Here is a 14,156-nt window from a genome sequence, read left to right as displayed (position 1 = left end):
GCCTCGCCCGGGAACTGCAACTCCCGGCGTGCAGCGCTCCGCAGCAGCCACGCCCATCGCCTACAACTCCCGACACCCCTCTCCCCGTCTCCAAGGCAGGCCCCGTCTTTTCGCAGCAGGACCAGAAGGTGGCCTCCAGGGGGAACCCGCGAACCGTCCAATCCGGGACGGCGGGCCGCGTTTCCATGGCCACGGTAACTAGGGGACCATCGTAGTAACTCAGAAAGAATAAATAAAGGATTATGACCACAAAGGGCGACGTAACAATTACAGCAAAAACTTGTGCGGAACCTTACACCTTGCAAAGCGCCTTTCCCATGCTCCTTTTTTCTTTTATGTGACAAAAGTGCCCTTGCTAACAGTTTTTGGTGAGCACTTACTCTGTGCCATTAGTGCTAAATGTCTATATAACTTATAATATGGTAATAGTATCTGCTATCCAGAGAAATGGTGGTGTTTCAATGAGATAAAGGCACACAAATGGTTTGGCTCTGAAAGTGATCAATAAATGATTATCAACATTCCGTTGTGTATGAAACAGGACTTTCCCTCACCTAGCAGCAACTGTGGCCAAATGCTTGGCATCAGTTCTAGGAGATGGGTTTTGTTGTTGTCCCCATGTTAATAAGGAGGCATTTGGGACCGAAGAGGTTAAGCCTTTTACTCAATGTCACACAGCTGGTAAACAATAGAACTAAACCCAAGTCTGGCTGCTGCCAGAGCCCTAGTGCGCGGTTGCATGTTATCAGCCTCTCTTGGTCAAAAGATTCAGAAGGCAAAGGACTCCAGACGTTTGAGGTTCAGCGCACAGGCTTCCCAGGCCTCCAGCTTGGCCTGGATTCGTTTTGATCCCTGTTGCCCACCTCCCCCACCCACTGGAGTAAGGGAACCAAGACAACAGCCTTCATGGCCCACCTCAAAGACCCTGTCCCTACCAACCTCAACACACACACACACACACACACACACACACCCCAAGGCTTCGGGGGCCAAATATCAAAGCCTGAAAAGAAAGAAGTAGTTGGGGCGGGTGCGGTGGCTCATGCCAATAATCCCAGCACTTTGGGAGGCCGAGGCGGACGAATCAACATGGCGAAACCCCGTCTCTACTAAAAATACAAAAATTAGCCGGGCGTGGTAGCAGGCGCCTGTAATCCTGGCTACTCTGGAGGCTGAGGTGGGAGAATCACTTTAACCCGGGAGGCGGAGGTTACAGTGACATAAGTGAAACTCCGTCTCAGAAAGAAAAAGAAAAAAAACAAAAAGGGAAGGGAAGGAAAGGAGGAAGGAAGGAAGGAAGGAAGGAAGGAAGGAAGGAAGGAAGGAAGGAAGGAAGGAGAGAGAAAAGAAAGAGAGAAAGAAAGAAAAAAGAAAAGAAAAGAAAAAGAAAATGAGTAGTTTCCACTATCAAGGAGAAAAAAGGAGAGAAGTCTGGGTCCGGGAAGCCAGGTGGAGCCTTTCCCGCTCTGCTGCTGTGACCCGGGAAAAGTCCCTTCTCCTTTCAGGTATCAGTCTTCCAGAGGGGAGTTGGGATCATAGATTTCAATAAGCCCTTCCACCCCAGTTCCTCGGATTTTTGGTTGTGCATTTGTGGGAACTGTTGCCATGGCATCCCGGGGCAGGGCAGGCGGTAGGAGCACTGGGTTGGAATTAGCTGTTTATCTCTCCCACTGGTCTGTGAGCTCCCAGAGAGCAAGGACTGGGTTTTCATACTTGCTGTAACCCTGGCTCCTGGCACAATCTGGACTGTTGCAGGTGCTGAAGAAGTATTTGTTGTGAAGTCCTGATTAGGGAAAATGAGTCATGCTGATAGGACCAGGGGAAAGCAAAAAGAGAAAGCAGATAAGCTCAAAGTCAGCCTTTTTTTTTTTTTTTTTTTTTTGAGACAGAGTCTCGCTCTGTCACCCGGGCTGGAGTGCAGTGATGCGATCTTGGCTCACTGTCAGCTGCATCTCCTGGGTTCATGCCATTCTCCTGCCTCAGCCTCCCAAGTAGCTGGGACTACAGGCGTCCACCACCACACCCAGCTAATTTTTTGTATTTTTAGTAGAGACGAGGTTTCACTACGTTAGCCAGGATGGTCTCAATATCCTGACCTCGTGATCCGCCCACCTCGGCCTCCCAAAGTGCTGGGATTACAGGCGTGAGCCACCGCGCCCAGCCAGATGTCTGCCTTCTCGATGGTTCAGGTCACACAGCCCTCCTGTGCCCAACTTCTCACCAGACACCTGTAGGTTAGCCCACTGCAACCTTGGTGTACTGCGGAAAGCCCTGCTGAGCACACAGCGGAAACACCATCCCGTAAAAACTCACAGCAAGGCTTTGTCTCTTCACAGTCAGCTCCTCTTCTGCTGACCTGCCCATCGCTACCTTGCAATGCATTTTCATGCTTTCTCTAATAAATCTGCCTTTCTTTACCTACAACTGTCTTGGTAAATTCTTCTTACTCCCATGCCACTGGCCCCAGATACTCGCCACTCACTCACAACATTTGTTGAACGTTCTACCTTTCACCTGAGAAAAGGTGCTTCCTTCTACCCCAGGAGCCCGAGAGACAGAATAAAGAGTCATAAAAGTTTATTATATGAAAGAAATAACATGGCTTCTGTACATCTATTTACAGAGAACACAGAGACTTATTTACAGTGAGACGGAGGCCTTGGTGTGGGTGAGGGACAGACGGAGAGTGAGGAGGCGTGAGCAGCCTGCCTCCCGTGGCTCGAAAACAGGGAACCCCAGCAGGAAGGGGAGCAGCAAAAGCTGGTGGGGGAACCGGCGTTCCTGTTCTTCCTCAACGGAGACCTGGTGAGCGTGTAGCAGGTGGGATGGAACCCAGGGTCTACGCAGGACCCTGGAGGTGCAAGGGAGATGCTTGAGTTGAACCCAGAACATTCTCGGGTTGATCACAGTGTCCTTGGGGTGCTCTGGGGAAAGGTTTGTGCCCCCTCTGCCCCTGACGCTGTCCGCAGCTGCAGAGGGGAAACGTCCCTGGGATCACAGCTCGCTGGAGCGGACGGCAGGCTCCAGCTTGTGGGACAGGGCAGTGAGGACCTTGTCGAACTTCTCATAGCGCCGGGCCTGACTGCTGCTGGCACCCTGACTGCCCCAGAGGAGGCGCATCTGGAACTCCGTGCTGAATACCTCCAGGAGCTCCGGCCGGGCCTGGAACCCTGCAGTGTTGGGGCACAGGGTCAGGCCAGAGGCTGGGGTTCCTGTCCAGAGCCCTGGCATTCTTCAGGGCCCCCCCTGTTAGGGACCTCCCCTCAACTCCGCCAGGGATCCAACAAGGTTTGTGAATCAACATGACCCTGTAGTTTAGCATCTTTGTCCTGTTATTTGCAGCGTATAATTTAAAAATGACTAGACCATAAAATACTAATGTTAAATATGTTTGCAGATTTTTGGTGATTTTTTTCTTTTTTCATATTTTTCTGTTAAGTTCCAAATTCTTTCCTAAGAAACACACATAAATTTTAGGCCAGGCGCGGTGGCTCACACCTGTAATCCCAGCACTTTGGGAGGCTGAGGCAGGCGGATCACCTGAGGTCGGGAGTTCAAGACCAGCCTGGCCAACATGGTGGAACCCCGCCTCTACTAAAAGTACAAAAAATTAGCCAGGTATGGTGGCCCACGCCTGCAATTGCAGTTACTCGGGAGGCTGAGGCAGGAGATTCCCTTGAACCTGGAAGGCGGAGGTTGCAGTGAGCTGAGATTGTGCCACTGCACTCCAGCGTGGGCGACAGTGTAAGACTCCATCTCAAAAAGAAAAGAAAAGAAAAGAGGCCAGGCGCGGTGGCTCAAGCCTGTAATTCCAGCACTTTGGGAGGCCGAGACGGGCGGATCACAAGGTCAGGAGATCGAGACCATCCTGGCTAACCCGGTGAAACCCCGTCTCTACTAAAAAATACAAAAAAACTAGCCAGGCGAGGTGGCAGGCACCTGTAGTCCCAGCTACTTGGGAGGCTGAGGCAGGAGAATGGTGTGAAACCGGGAGGCGGAGCTTGCAGTGAGCTGAGATCCGGCCACTGCACTCCAGCCCGGGTGACAGAGCAAGACTCCGTCTCAAAAAAAAAAAAAAGAAAAGAAAAGACATAAGAGGAAGGGGTCAGGGAGACAGGGCAGGACAGAGGAGTGCAGAAATGTGAATGGATGCCTTGGAGGAAAGGGAAACAGTGAGGCAGGTGGAGGGAGGCCCAGGCCTGCAAGCCCCCGAAGATGCCACCCGCCACTCACCCTGCAGCTTGACCTCAGCATTGGTGTTGTACAGGCCTCCGTGGTGTGCCACTGTCCGGGCAGCCTCCAGGTGGGCCAGCACCACCTCCACGCCATGCTCCGTGCTGCCCCAGGGCTCAGGGCCCTCAGGTGGGGCCGAGTCACACTCCAGCAGGGTGATGAGGGGCAGCACATGAGGAAACGTGGTGTTGCTCAGCGGCGGGCCTTCTGCAGGGAGAAAGGCAGCCGGCCCTTAGAGATCCTGTAGTGCCCACCATCCACTGCAGTCCCGGAAGCCGAGGTGCAGGAGGGAACCGGCCTGGCTGAGTTCCCAGAGATCCTCAAGGGCTTCTGACTCCTGGGACAAACCCTTCCTTTCGGATTCCCCCAACTGAACCCACAGCAGCCCTGGCCCAGCCTGGATGTGAACAAGGCTGACACAGCTGCCAGCAGGGACAGTGAGCTCAGGGAAAGTAGCTTGCACAGAGTTCAGCCAGGCTCTCATCCCTGTCCATGCTGGGACCCCAGGGAGGGCTGCAACCTGTCCAAGGTCACACAACAAGAAAGTACCTTTGCCCTCGTTGAGGCTCTTGAGAAAAGGCTTGAGCTTCTTCTCGTACAGGATGGCACCCTCCGTGTGTCGCTGCCGCAGGGCCACCCATGTCTGCTCCAGTCGAGAAATCTGGGGAGGCCAAACTGTGAGAGACCAGCCAGGCAGAGGGCCTGCAGCGGCCACCCTGCTGCCCTGCTGAGTGGACACCCAGATGTGGGATCAGTATTATTATTATGGCCATCCTTCGTGTACTAGGGACAGTGATGACTGCTTTTCATGTCTACCATGAAGCTCTCACAAAACCCATTTTACAGATTAGGGGACTAAGACTCAAGAGAGGGGAATGACTTGCCCAAGGTGATTCTAAAAGAAAGTGGCAGAGCTGGGAGCTGAACCCAGGACACTGCCTCTGGGACCTTGTTGTTCTTATTTATTTATTTATTTATTTGAGATGGAGTCTCATTCTGTCACCCAGGCTGGAGTGCAGTGGCGCAATCTCGGCTCACTGCAACCTCCACCTCCTGGGTTCACGCGATTCTCCTGCCTCAGCCTCCTGAGTAGCTGAGACTACAGACATGCACCACCACATCCGGCTAATTTTTCTGTATTTTTAGTAGAGACGGGTGCCACCATGTTGCTCAGACTGGTCTCGAACTCCTGACCTCAGGTGATCTGTCCTCCCTCCTCAGCCTCCCAAAGTGCTGGAATTACCGGCATAAGCCACCGCGCCTGGCCATTGTTCTTATTTATTAGGCATAGGAGAGGCAGGCTCAGCTGTGAAGTCAGCTAGACCTGGTTCAAGTCCTAATTCTTTCAGCCTCTGAGCGTGTGACCTTAGGCAAGGACTACTCTGTCTCAAACACTCCATTTGTAAAATGTGGACGCTGAAGGCACCTACTTCATGAGATGGTTCTGAGGAATCAGTGCTGGTTAAGTACTTAGTATACTACCTAGCCTATAGGAAATACTCACTAAATGGTTACTACTTTATTCTTATTCTTTTTATTTTTTTTTTTTTTTGAGACAGAGTCTCACTCTGTTGCCCAGGGTGGAGTGCAGAAGTGTGATCTCGGCTCACTGAAACCTCCGCCTCCCTGGTTCAAGCGATTCCCCTACCTCAGACTCCTGAGCAGCTGGGATTACAGGCGCGCACCACCACGCCCGGCTAATTTTTTGTACTTTTTAGTAGAAACGGGGTTTCACCATATTGGCCAGGCTGGTCTTGAACTCCTGACCTCGTGTTCCGCCCGCCTCAGCCTCCCAAAGTGCTGGGATTATAGGCATGAGCCACGGCGCCCGGCCTATTCTTATTCTTTAAACTCATATAATGCTCCTCATTCGTTTTATTTTACAAGCGAGGAAACTGAGGCCCAGAGAAGGGGAAGAACTTGCTGTGGGTACACTTGCAGAACTCAGTTCTAGGCACCAATGGTGCCTAGAAACTCCAAAGCTCCTCCTGACTCCATACACAGCCATCCCAAAGGCACCCCAGGGCTCTTCCAGACAGTCTACCGGATGCCGGCTCTGCGCGGCTCTCAGTACCTGGGCCATGTCCAGGGCACCCATGACCGCCGCGAAGCTGAACATGTTGCCCATAGTCCCCCGCAGCTCTGCCGCCAGCTGAATGGTCTTGTGCAGCAGTGCTGCCCGCTCCTCCGCAGAGCCAGTGCAGCCCAGGATGTCCACGGCCAGCATGATGGACATGGTGTGGAACCTGTCAGAGCGGCGGGGTAAGAGGCGGCGGGCTCAGGGACAGGGGTGAGGGGTGCGGGCCTGGGGCGCTGCCTGTGGTTGGGCCGGGAGGGGCGGAGGGCGGAGCCAACGTGAGAGGTTGTAACGGTCAATGGGATAAGGGGGCGGGGCCAGAGCGTGAAAAACAAGGCCCCAGGCTTCTGATTGGTCAGCATAAGTCAGGGGCGGGGCCAGAGCTGTGGGTGAACAGGGAGATGCGTCACGCAGAGCAGTTTGGTTGTTTTTGTTTGTTTGTTTTTTGAGACGGAGTCTCGCTCGTCGCCCAGTCTGGAGTGCAATGGCTCGATCCCGGCTAACTGCAACCTCCGCTTCCTGGGCTTAAACGATTCTCCTGCCTCAGCCTCAAGAGTAGCTGAGATTGGCCGGGCGCGGTGGCTCAAGCCTGTAATCCCAGCACTTTGGGAGGCCGAGACGGGCGGATCACGAGGTCAGGAGATCGAGACCATCCTGGCGAACACGGTGAAACCCCGTCTCTACTAAAAAAATACAAAAAAACTAGCCGGGCGAGGCGGCGGGCGCCTGTAGTCCCAGCTACTCGGGAGGCTGAGGCAGGAGAATGGCGTAAACCCGGGGGACGGAGCTTGCAGTGAGCTGAGATCGGGCCACTGCACTCCAGCCCGGGCGACAGAGCCAGACTCCGTCTCAAAAAAAAAAAAAAAAAAAAAAAAAAGAGTAGCTGGGATTACAGACGCGCGCCACCACGCCCTGTTAATTTTTAGTACAGACAGGGTTTCGCCATGTTGGCCAGGCTGGTCTCGAACTCCTGACCTCAGGTGATCCGCCCGCCTCGGCCTCCCAAAATGCTGGGATTACAGGCTTGAGCCACCGCGCCCGGCCACGCAAAGCAGTTTTAAGAATGAACAAGGAGGACCCCGAGCTGATAGGCGAGGCCGGGCTGATGGTCAAGGGGATGATTGGTCAAGGGGATGCGAAAGGAAGGCGAATGCGGAGATACAGGATTCAGTCTTTGGGAAATCAGCTTGCTTAGAGCGGGTTATCAGGGGTTGCGATTGGTCAATGGGATGGGAGGCGTGGCCAGAGCCCTGGGAGCCGAGCTGAGGCTGTGATTGGTGATTGGCCAACCTGCCCTGTACAGCGGGGAGTGCGGTAGCCGGGGGTTCCCCGAGAGTCCCCGGGTGCCGGCGCTGTCTCACCTTTCCAGCAGGTCTAGGCGTAGTTGCCGGCCATGGGGGAGGGTGAGCAGTTCCATGCCCCAGCGGACTCCCATTAGGGTCTGCATCTCCTTGGTAACGCCCAGTATCCTAGCAACCTGCAAAGACACCCAGAGGGCTGATTAATATCCTGTCAGGGCTGGCCCCAGCCATCTGGGAGTCAGAGAGCTTTATCTAAGTGGGTAGCCTGGTTGGAAGGCGGAGTTTGAATTCCAGCTCCACCGCTAACCCTCTGATATGGAGCAAGTGACTGCCTTTCTCAACGAGCCTCAGTTTCCCCATCTGTGAAGTGAGAATGCCCAGAGGTGCCTGGCATATTATTCAGTTAAGGTTGGCCAGGTGGGGTGGCTCACGCCTGTAATGCCAGCACTTTGGGAGGCTGACGTGGGCAGATCGCCTGAGATCAGGAGTTCGTGACCAGCCTGGCCAACATGGCGAAACCCCATCTCCACCAAAAATTCAAAAATTAGCCGGGTACAGTGGCGTGTGCCTGTAGTCCAGCTACTCGGGAGGCTGGGGCAGGAGAATCGCTTGAACCCAGGAGGCAGAGGTTGCAGTGAGCCGAGATCACGCCACTGCACTTCCAGCCTGGGTGACAGAATGAGACTCCATCTCAAAAAATAAAAATAAAATAAATAAATAAATAATTCTTCAGTTAAGGTTAAGAGCCGGATACTTGTCCATTGCAGAGGGAAACCTGAAGCCCAGGCAGGGAATGGGCTTGCCCAAGGTCACACACTGGGCCTAGAACCTGGGTCCTCCCTGCCACCCTGGACTCTTCATGGAGCAACATCTCTGCCTTGACTCTTTTCTTGCTTCCCGCGCTCTGAGACCAGTATAACCTGATGATCAATTTCTCCCAAGAAAGGAGAAACTGAGGCACAGAGAGAACTGGGGTCTTCAGGTGTTCAATGATTCAACACAGCTAAGGCCCGGGCATTGACAACTTATGGGCAGAGGAGGTAATGATTTCTGCTTATTTGTCCACTAGAGGGGGTGGGGGCGGAGAGTCAGGCCTTTTCTAGTCCCAGGACAAGCTGGCTAACCCTCAAGAGGCTCTATGGCACACTACAGAAGTGTCCCCAAGTGCCTCAGGGAGCCAGAGACCACTGGGTTTCAGGTCTGCCCAGTTGTAGCCAAACTGACATCTGGAGGAAACAAGGATATCGTGTGTGTGTGTGTGTGTGGTGTGTGTGTGTGTGTTTTGAATAGTGTCGTTCTGTTGCCCAGGCTGGAGTGCACTGGTGCGATCTCGGCTCACTGCAACCTCTACCTCCCAGGTTCAAGTGATTCTCCTGCCTCAGCCTTCCAAGTAGCTGGGATTACAGGTGCCCACCACGACACCTAGCTAATTTTTGTATTTTTAGTAGAGATGGGGTCTCCCATGTTGGCCTGGCTGGTCTTGAACTCCTCACCTCAGGTGATCCGCCCGCCTCGGCCTCCTGAAGTGCTGGGATTCAGGCATGAGCAACCACCCCCGGCCTTATGTGCTTTTTAAAAGGAGAAACTGGAGGCCCAGTGAGGCTAAATGACCAGCCCAGAGTCACACAGCAGGCAAAGGACAGCCATGGAGCTAGAATCCAGGCCCACCTGTTGTACTTGGGGAATCTGGAAACCAGTTTCTCATTGCCCTGCCCCATAGAACGGAGATGCTCCCTCCACCCCAGTGCACAGCCAACACCTACCAGGCAGTCCACCTTGGTGACATGCCGGGCCAGTGTCCGGGCATCCACCTCTGCCAGCAGCTCCTTGACCTTGCGCAGAAGGCCCACCTCCAGCGGTCGGTTATCCCTGGGGATCAGTAGTGACTGGAAGGTGGCCGGGTTGAAGGAAGAAGTGACTTCCACGATGGGGACGGTGAAGGTCTTGCCCCAGTCCTCCTCGGGGGCCCCATTTTCTGACAGTTCCTTTAGCTTCTCCCCATAGCTCCTGGCCTGCCGGCTGGAGGCCTCAGCTGCTGCCCACTCTCGGCTGCCACGCACGGGAGGCTGGAGCTGGCAGTAGTGGCCAGAGTCCGGGTCACTGTAGCTGCTGAGTGACGGTGACGGGGAGGTCTTGCAGAGGGTGTGGGAGGGGCTGGTGTGGGGGCCCTTGTCTGACTCCCCATGGGTCTTTGGGGCACTTCCGGGACACAGCTGGGGCTCACTGGAACGGCGGGTGACAGGGGAGGCAGGCAGTGCTGTGGCAGAAGGGGCTGCAGGGGCGGCATGGACACGGGTTACTGCAGAAAGAGAGAGAGGTCCCCTTATAGCAGCTCCCCACCAAAGTGAGATTCCCGCACCCCTTCCCAAAGAGCAGGCTCCCTCACTCCTTGTAGGGAGTACAGAGGTGATGTCCCCACCTCCCTGCATCACCAGAGACCAGGGCCAGCTGACTCTGGCAAGCTGACCAGCCCAGGTGATGCTCTGAAATCACCAGGACCTAGGAGTTTGCATGGCCCCACCCTGAGGCTGCTGCAGCCTTGGGGACCCACTGCTTGGAGGAGCTTCAGTGATCCAGGGAAGCTGAGTATCTGCTGGAGTTTCTTGTGCCACACGCGATTGTTTCTCAACGAGTTAGCAATAATTATTTCCTTTTTTTTTTTTTTTTTTTTGAGTCAATGTCTCGTTCTGTCACCCAGGCTGAAGTGCAGTGGCGCCATCTAGGCTCACTGCAACCTCCACCTCCTGGGTTTAAGCAATTCTTCAATTCTTGACCCTCAGCCTCCTGAATATCTGGGATTACAGTCATGTGCCACAACGCCCAGCTAATTTTTTTTTTTTTTTTTTTTGAGTCAGAGTCTCGCTCTGTTGCCTAGGCTGGAGTGCAATGGCACAATCTCAGCTCATTGCAACCCCCGCCTCCCAGGTTCAAGCAGTTCTTGTGCCTCAGCCTCCAGAGTAGCTGGGATTACAGATGTGTGGTGCCACCGCGCCCGGCCTGAATTAGCAATAATGATTTGTTGCTATACATTGTGTGCCCAGGAGCTGGCAACATGCTGGAGACATAACCACGGTAAAACCATCATCAAACCTCAAAGACGATATTTACTGAGCTCTTAGTGCCTGCGAGACCCTTCTTTGTGCCTCAGTCTATTTAACCCTTTCAATGTCCTATGAAGTAAGTACTTTTATAATCCTCATTCTACAGATGAGAAAAGTGAAGCTCAGAGAGGTGCACTGACCTGCCCAAGGTCACCGAGCCAGCAAGCAGTAAAGCCAGGATTTAAGTCTTGACATCTGGGCTGCTTTACTATACCAGATTGCTTAGAAATTGTCCAATAAGTCATTCTGGCAAGGAATTTTAGGTTTTATACTCAGGGGTATTGCTTTGAAATCAAGTTTGTAGTTATGACAAAGTTGGTGGCTCTGTGTTTAGGGAAGGATTTGTGACAACTGATAAAGACAGCAAGACTTCAATGGAATGCCACCCTAGGCAAAAGTTCCTCCTAAGACAGCCCCCTCTCATGACACTTGGCCTGCCACGTGGACAATATGGCCTGTTGAAAACATCCTTTTCATTTTTTTCCAGAAATGACCTATTGGAATGTTTCTTTTTTTTTTTTTTTTTTTTTTTTTTTTTTTGAGACGGAGTCTGGCTCTGTCGCCCAGGCTGGAGTGCAGTGGCGCGATCTCAGCTCACTGCAAGCTCCGCCTCCCGGGTTCACGCCATTTTCCTGCCTCAGCCTCCCGAGTAGCTGGGACTACAGGCGCCGCCACCACGCCCGGCTAGTTTTTTGTATTTTTAGTAGAGACGGGGTTTCACCGTGTTAGCCAGGATGGTCTCGATCCCCGGACCTCGTGATCCGCCCGCCTCGGCCTCCCAAAGTGCTGGGATTACAGGTGTGAGCCACAGAAGTTTTTTTTGTTTTGTTTTGTTTTGTTTTTTGAGACAGAGTCTCACTGTCAGCCAGGCTGGAGTGCAGTGGCACGATCTCGGCTCACTGCAACCTCTGCCTCCCGGGTTCAAGCGATTCTCCTGCATCGGCCTCCTAAGTAGCTGGGATTACAGGCGTGCACCACCATGCTTGGCTAATTTTTTATATTTTCAGTAGAGGTGGGGTTTCACCGTGTTGGCCAGGCTGGTCTTGAACTCCTGACCTCAAGTGATCTGCCCTCCTCGGCCTCCCAAAGTGCTGGGATTATAGGCGTGAGCCACCATGCCTGGCCGGAATGTTTCTAACATAGAAACTTTCTTCGTATTTATAAGAAAGCACAGTGTAAGCTGGGCGCGGTGGCTCAAGCCTGTAATCCCAGCACTTTGGGAGGCCGAGATGGGCGGATCACGAGGTCAGGAGATCGAGACCATCTTGGCTAACACGATGAAACCCCATCTCTACTGAAAAATACAAAAAACTAGCCGGGCGAGGTGGCGGGCGCCTGTAGTCCCAGCTCCTCGGGAGGCTGAGGCAGGAGAATGGCGTAAACCCGGGAGGCGGAGCTTGCAGTGAGCTGATATCCGGCCACTGCACTCCAGCCCGGGCGACAGAGTGAGACTCCGTCTCAAAAAAAAAAAAAAAAAAGCACAGTGTTCTGTACTTTCCACTTAATTTTGCTGTGAACCTAAAACTGCTCTAAAAAATAAAGTCTATTAAGAAAAATAGAGGCCGGGCGTAGTGGCTCATGACTGTAATCCCAGCATTTTGGGAGGTCAAGGTGGGCAGATCACCTGAGGTCAGGAGTTCGAGACCAGCCTGGCCAACATGGTGAAACCCTGTTTCTACTAAAAACACAAAAATTAGCTGGGCGTGGTGGCACACGCCTCTAATTCCAGCACTGTGGGAAGCCGAGGCAGGTGGATCACCTGAGGTCAGGAGTTCGAGACCACTCTGGCCAACATGGCGAAACCCCGTCTCTACTAAAAATACAAAAATTAGCCAGGCGTGGTGGCGGACACCTGTAATCCCAGCTACTTGGGAGACTGAGGCAGGAGAATCACTTGAACCCAGGAGACGGAGGTTGCAGTGAGCCAAGATCCCGCCACTGCACTCCAGCCTGGGCAACAGGAGCAAAACTGCCTCGAAAATAAATAAATAAATAAATAGTTGCTAAATAAACAATCCATGGATACATCTTATATGTTGATATCAACAGTTCTGCTAGCAGGTTTCCAGCGTCAATTATTGCTCTTAGTAAAGGTCTCGCCTCAGAAAAGAGGCGGAAACATACATAACCACACATAGGTTACAGAAGTCTTCAACAACAGATTCCCTCCACCTGCTCCACCCCCTCTGCCGGCCATACCAGTGCTGTAGGCAGGGGAGCTAGGGCTCTCGGAGATGGGCGACATGGGTGAGTGCAGGTCCGGGATCTGGTCCATGCTGAGGGCACAGCTGCGGATGGAGTCCCGAGGGCGGGGCAGCGACGTACTGTGGAGCAGATACCATCATGGGCAGGGAGCCCAGAAGTCAGGGGCCTCAGCCTGCCTCTGGGACCCCCCCACCTCTTCACCTTGAACTTCTTTTTCTTTTTCTTTTTTTTTTTTTTTGAGACAGAGTCTCGCTTAGTCGCCCAGGCTGGAGTGCAGTGGCGCGATCTCGGCTCACTGCAAGCTCCGCCTCCCGGGTTCACGCCATTCTCCTGCCTCAGCCTCCCGAGTAGCTGGGACTACAGGCGCCCGCCGCCTCGCCCGGCTAATTTTTTGCATTTTTAGTAGAGACGGGGTTTCACCGTGTTAGCCAGGATGGTCTCGATCTCCTGACCTCGTGATCCGCCCGCCTCGGCCTCCCAAAGTGCTGGGATTACAGGCGTGAGCCACCGCGCCCGGCCACACCTTGAACTTCAGAGGCAGAGAAGGCTTGGAGATTATCAAATCCAACCTCCCGACTGATAGGTACAAAAAAACCTGAAGCCCAGAGGAGGGAGGGGACATAGGGAGTCAGGAGCAGAGCTAGGAACCCTGGTGGCGAGCACGCCTGGTTTCTTCCCTTTTTTTTTGGAGATGGAGTCTCACTCTGTCGCCCGGGCTGGAGTGCCATGGCGTGATTTCAGCTCACTGCAACTGCTGAACCCACCTCCCGGATTCAAGACATTCTCCTGCTTCAGCCTCTAAGTAGCTGGGATTACAGGTGCCCGCCACCAAGCCTGGCTAATTTTTTGTATTTTTAGTAGAGATGGAGTTTCACCATGTTGGTCAGGCTTGTCTTGAACTTCTGACCTCAGGTGATCCGCCCACCTCATCCTCCCAAAGTGCTGGGATTACAGGCACGAGCCACTGTGCTTGGCCATCAGCCCAGTTCCTAGTCGGTATCCTCCGCATGACCCTGCTCTCCTCCATTCCTACCCAGCTTCCCCTCCCACGAAGCCTAGAGCAGCCTGAGGATGAGGCTTGGGGGCACCCAGCTGAGCCAACGCTTCTCACGCTCCTCTGTTCCTCTCCTTGCCTGAGGAGGAGGGGATGGGAAAGGAGGTACAGGCCAGAATTCAACACCCCACGAGTGCCTTTGTGCAAATTAGTCGACTACAACCATTCTCTGGGCAGACATGGCT

At 53.4% G+C, this 14,156-nt stretch overlaps 1 protein-coding gene across 29 annotated transcripts in view; it reads right to left on the bottom strand.

The window, feature by feature from the left end:
- Nucleotides 1–2,560: 2,560 nt before the first annotated feature.
- SH2D3C (SH2 domain containing 3C) overlaps nt 2,561–14,156 on the bottom strand; it is a 51,173-nt gene continuing 39,577 nt past the window's right edge. For 25 of the 29 annotated variants that reach the window (XM_028834789.2, XM_077967644.1, XM_028834788.2 and 22 more), the window contains 7 exons: nt 12,912–13,036; nt 9,375–9,910; nt 7,672–7,787; nt 6,308–6,479; nt 4,783–4,894; nt 4,234–4,440; nt 2,561–3,170 (listed from right to left, as the gene is read on the bottom strand). In XM_028834789.2, coding sequence (XP_028690622.2) covers nt 2,995–3,170; nt 4,234–4,440; nt 4,783–4,894; nt 6,308–6,479; nt 7,672–7,787; nt 9,375–9,910; nt 12,912–13,036 — 1,444 coding nt within the window. In that variant the 3' untranslated portion in view covers nt 2,561–2,994. Of the gene's footprint in view, nt 3,171–3,242; nt 3,513–4,233; nt 4,441–4,782; nt 4,895–6,166; nt 7,061–7,194; nt 7,223–7,671; nt 7,788–9,374; nt 9,911–12,911; nt 13,037–14,156 lie in introns of those variants that run through there. The other 4 variants (XR_013405445.1, XM_077967638.1, XM_077967640.1 and 1 more) reach the window with 4 other exon arrangements.

Source organism: Macaca mulatta, chromosome 15 (genome assembly GCF_049350105.2).
Source record: "Macaca mulatta isolate MMU2019108-1 chromosome 15, T2T-MMU8v2.0, whole genome shotgun sequence".
Taxonomy (NCBI): Eukaryota; Metazoa; Chordata; class Mammalia; order Primates; family Cercopithecidae; genus Macaca; species Macaca mulatta.
The sequence above is the reverse complement of the archived record's forward strand: the minus strand, read 5'-3'. Positions and strand labels throughout refer to the sequence as shown.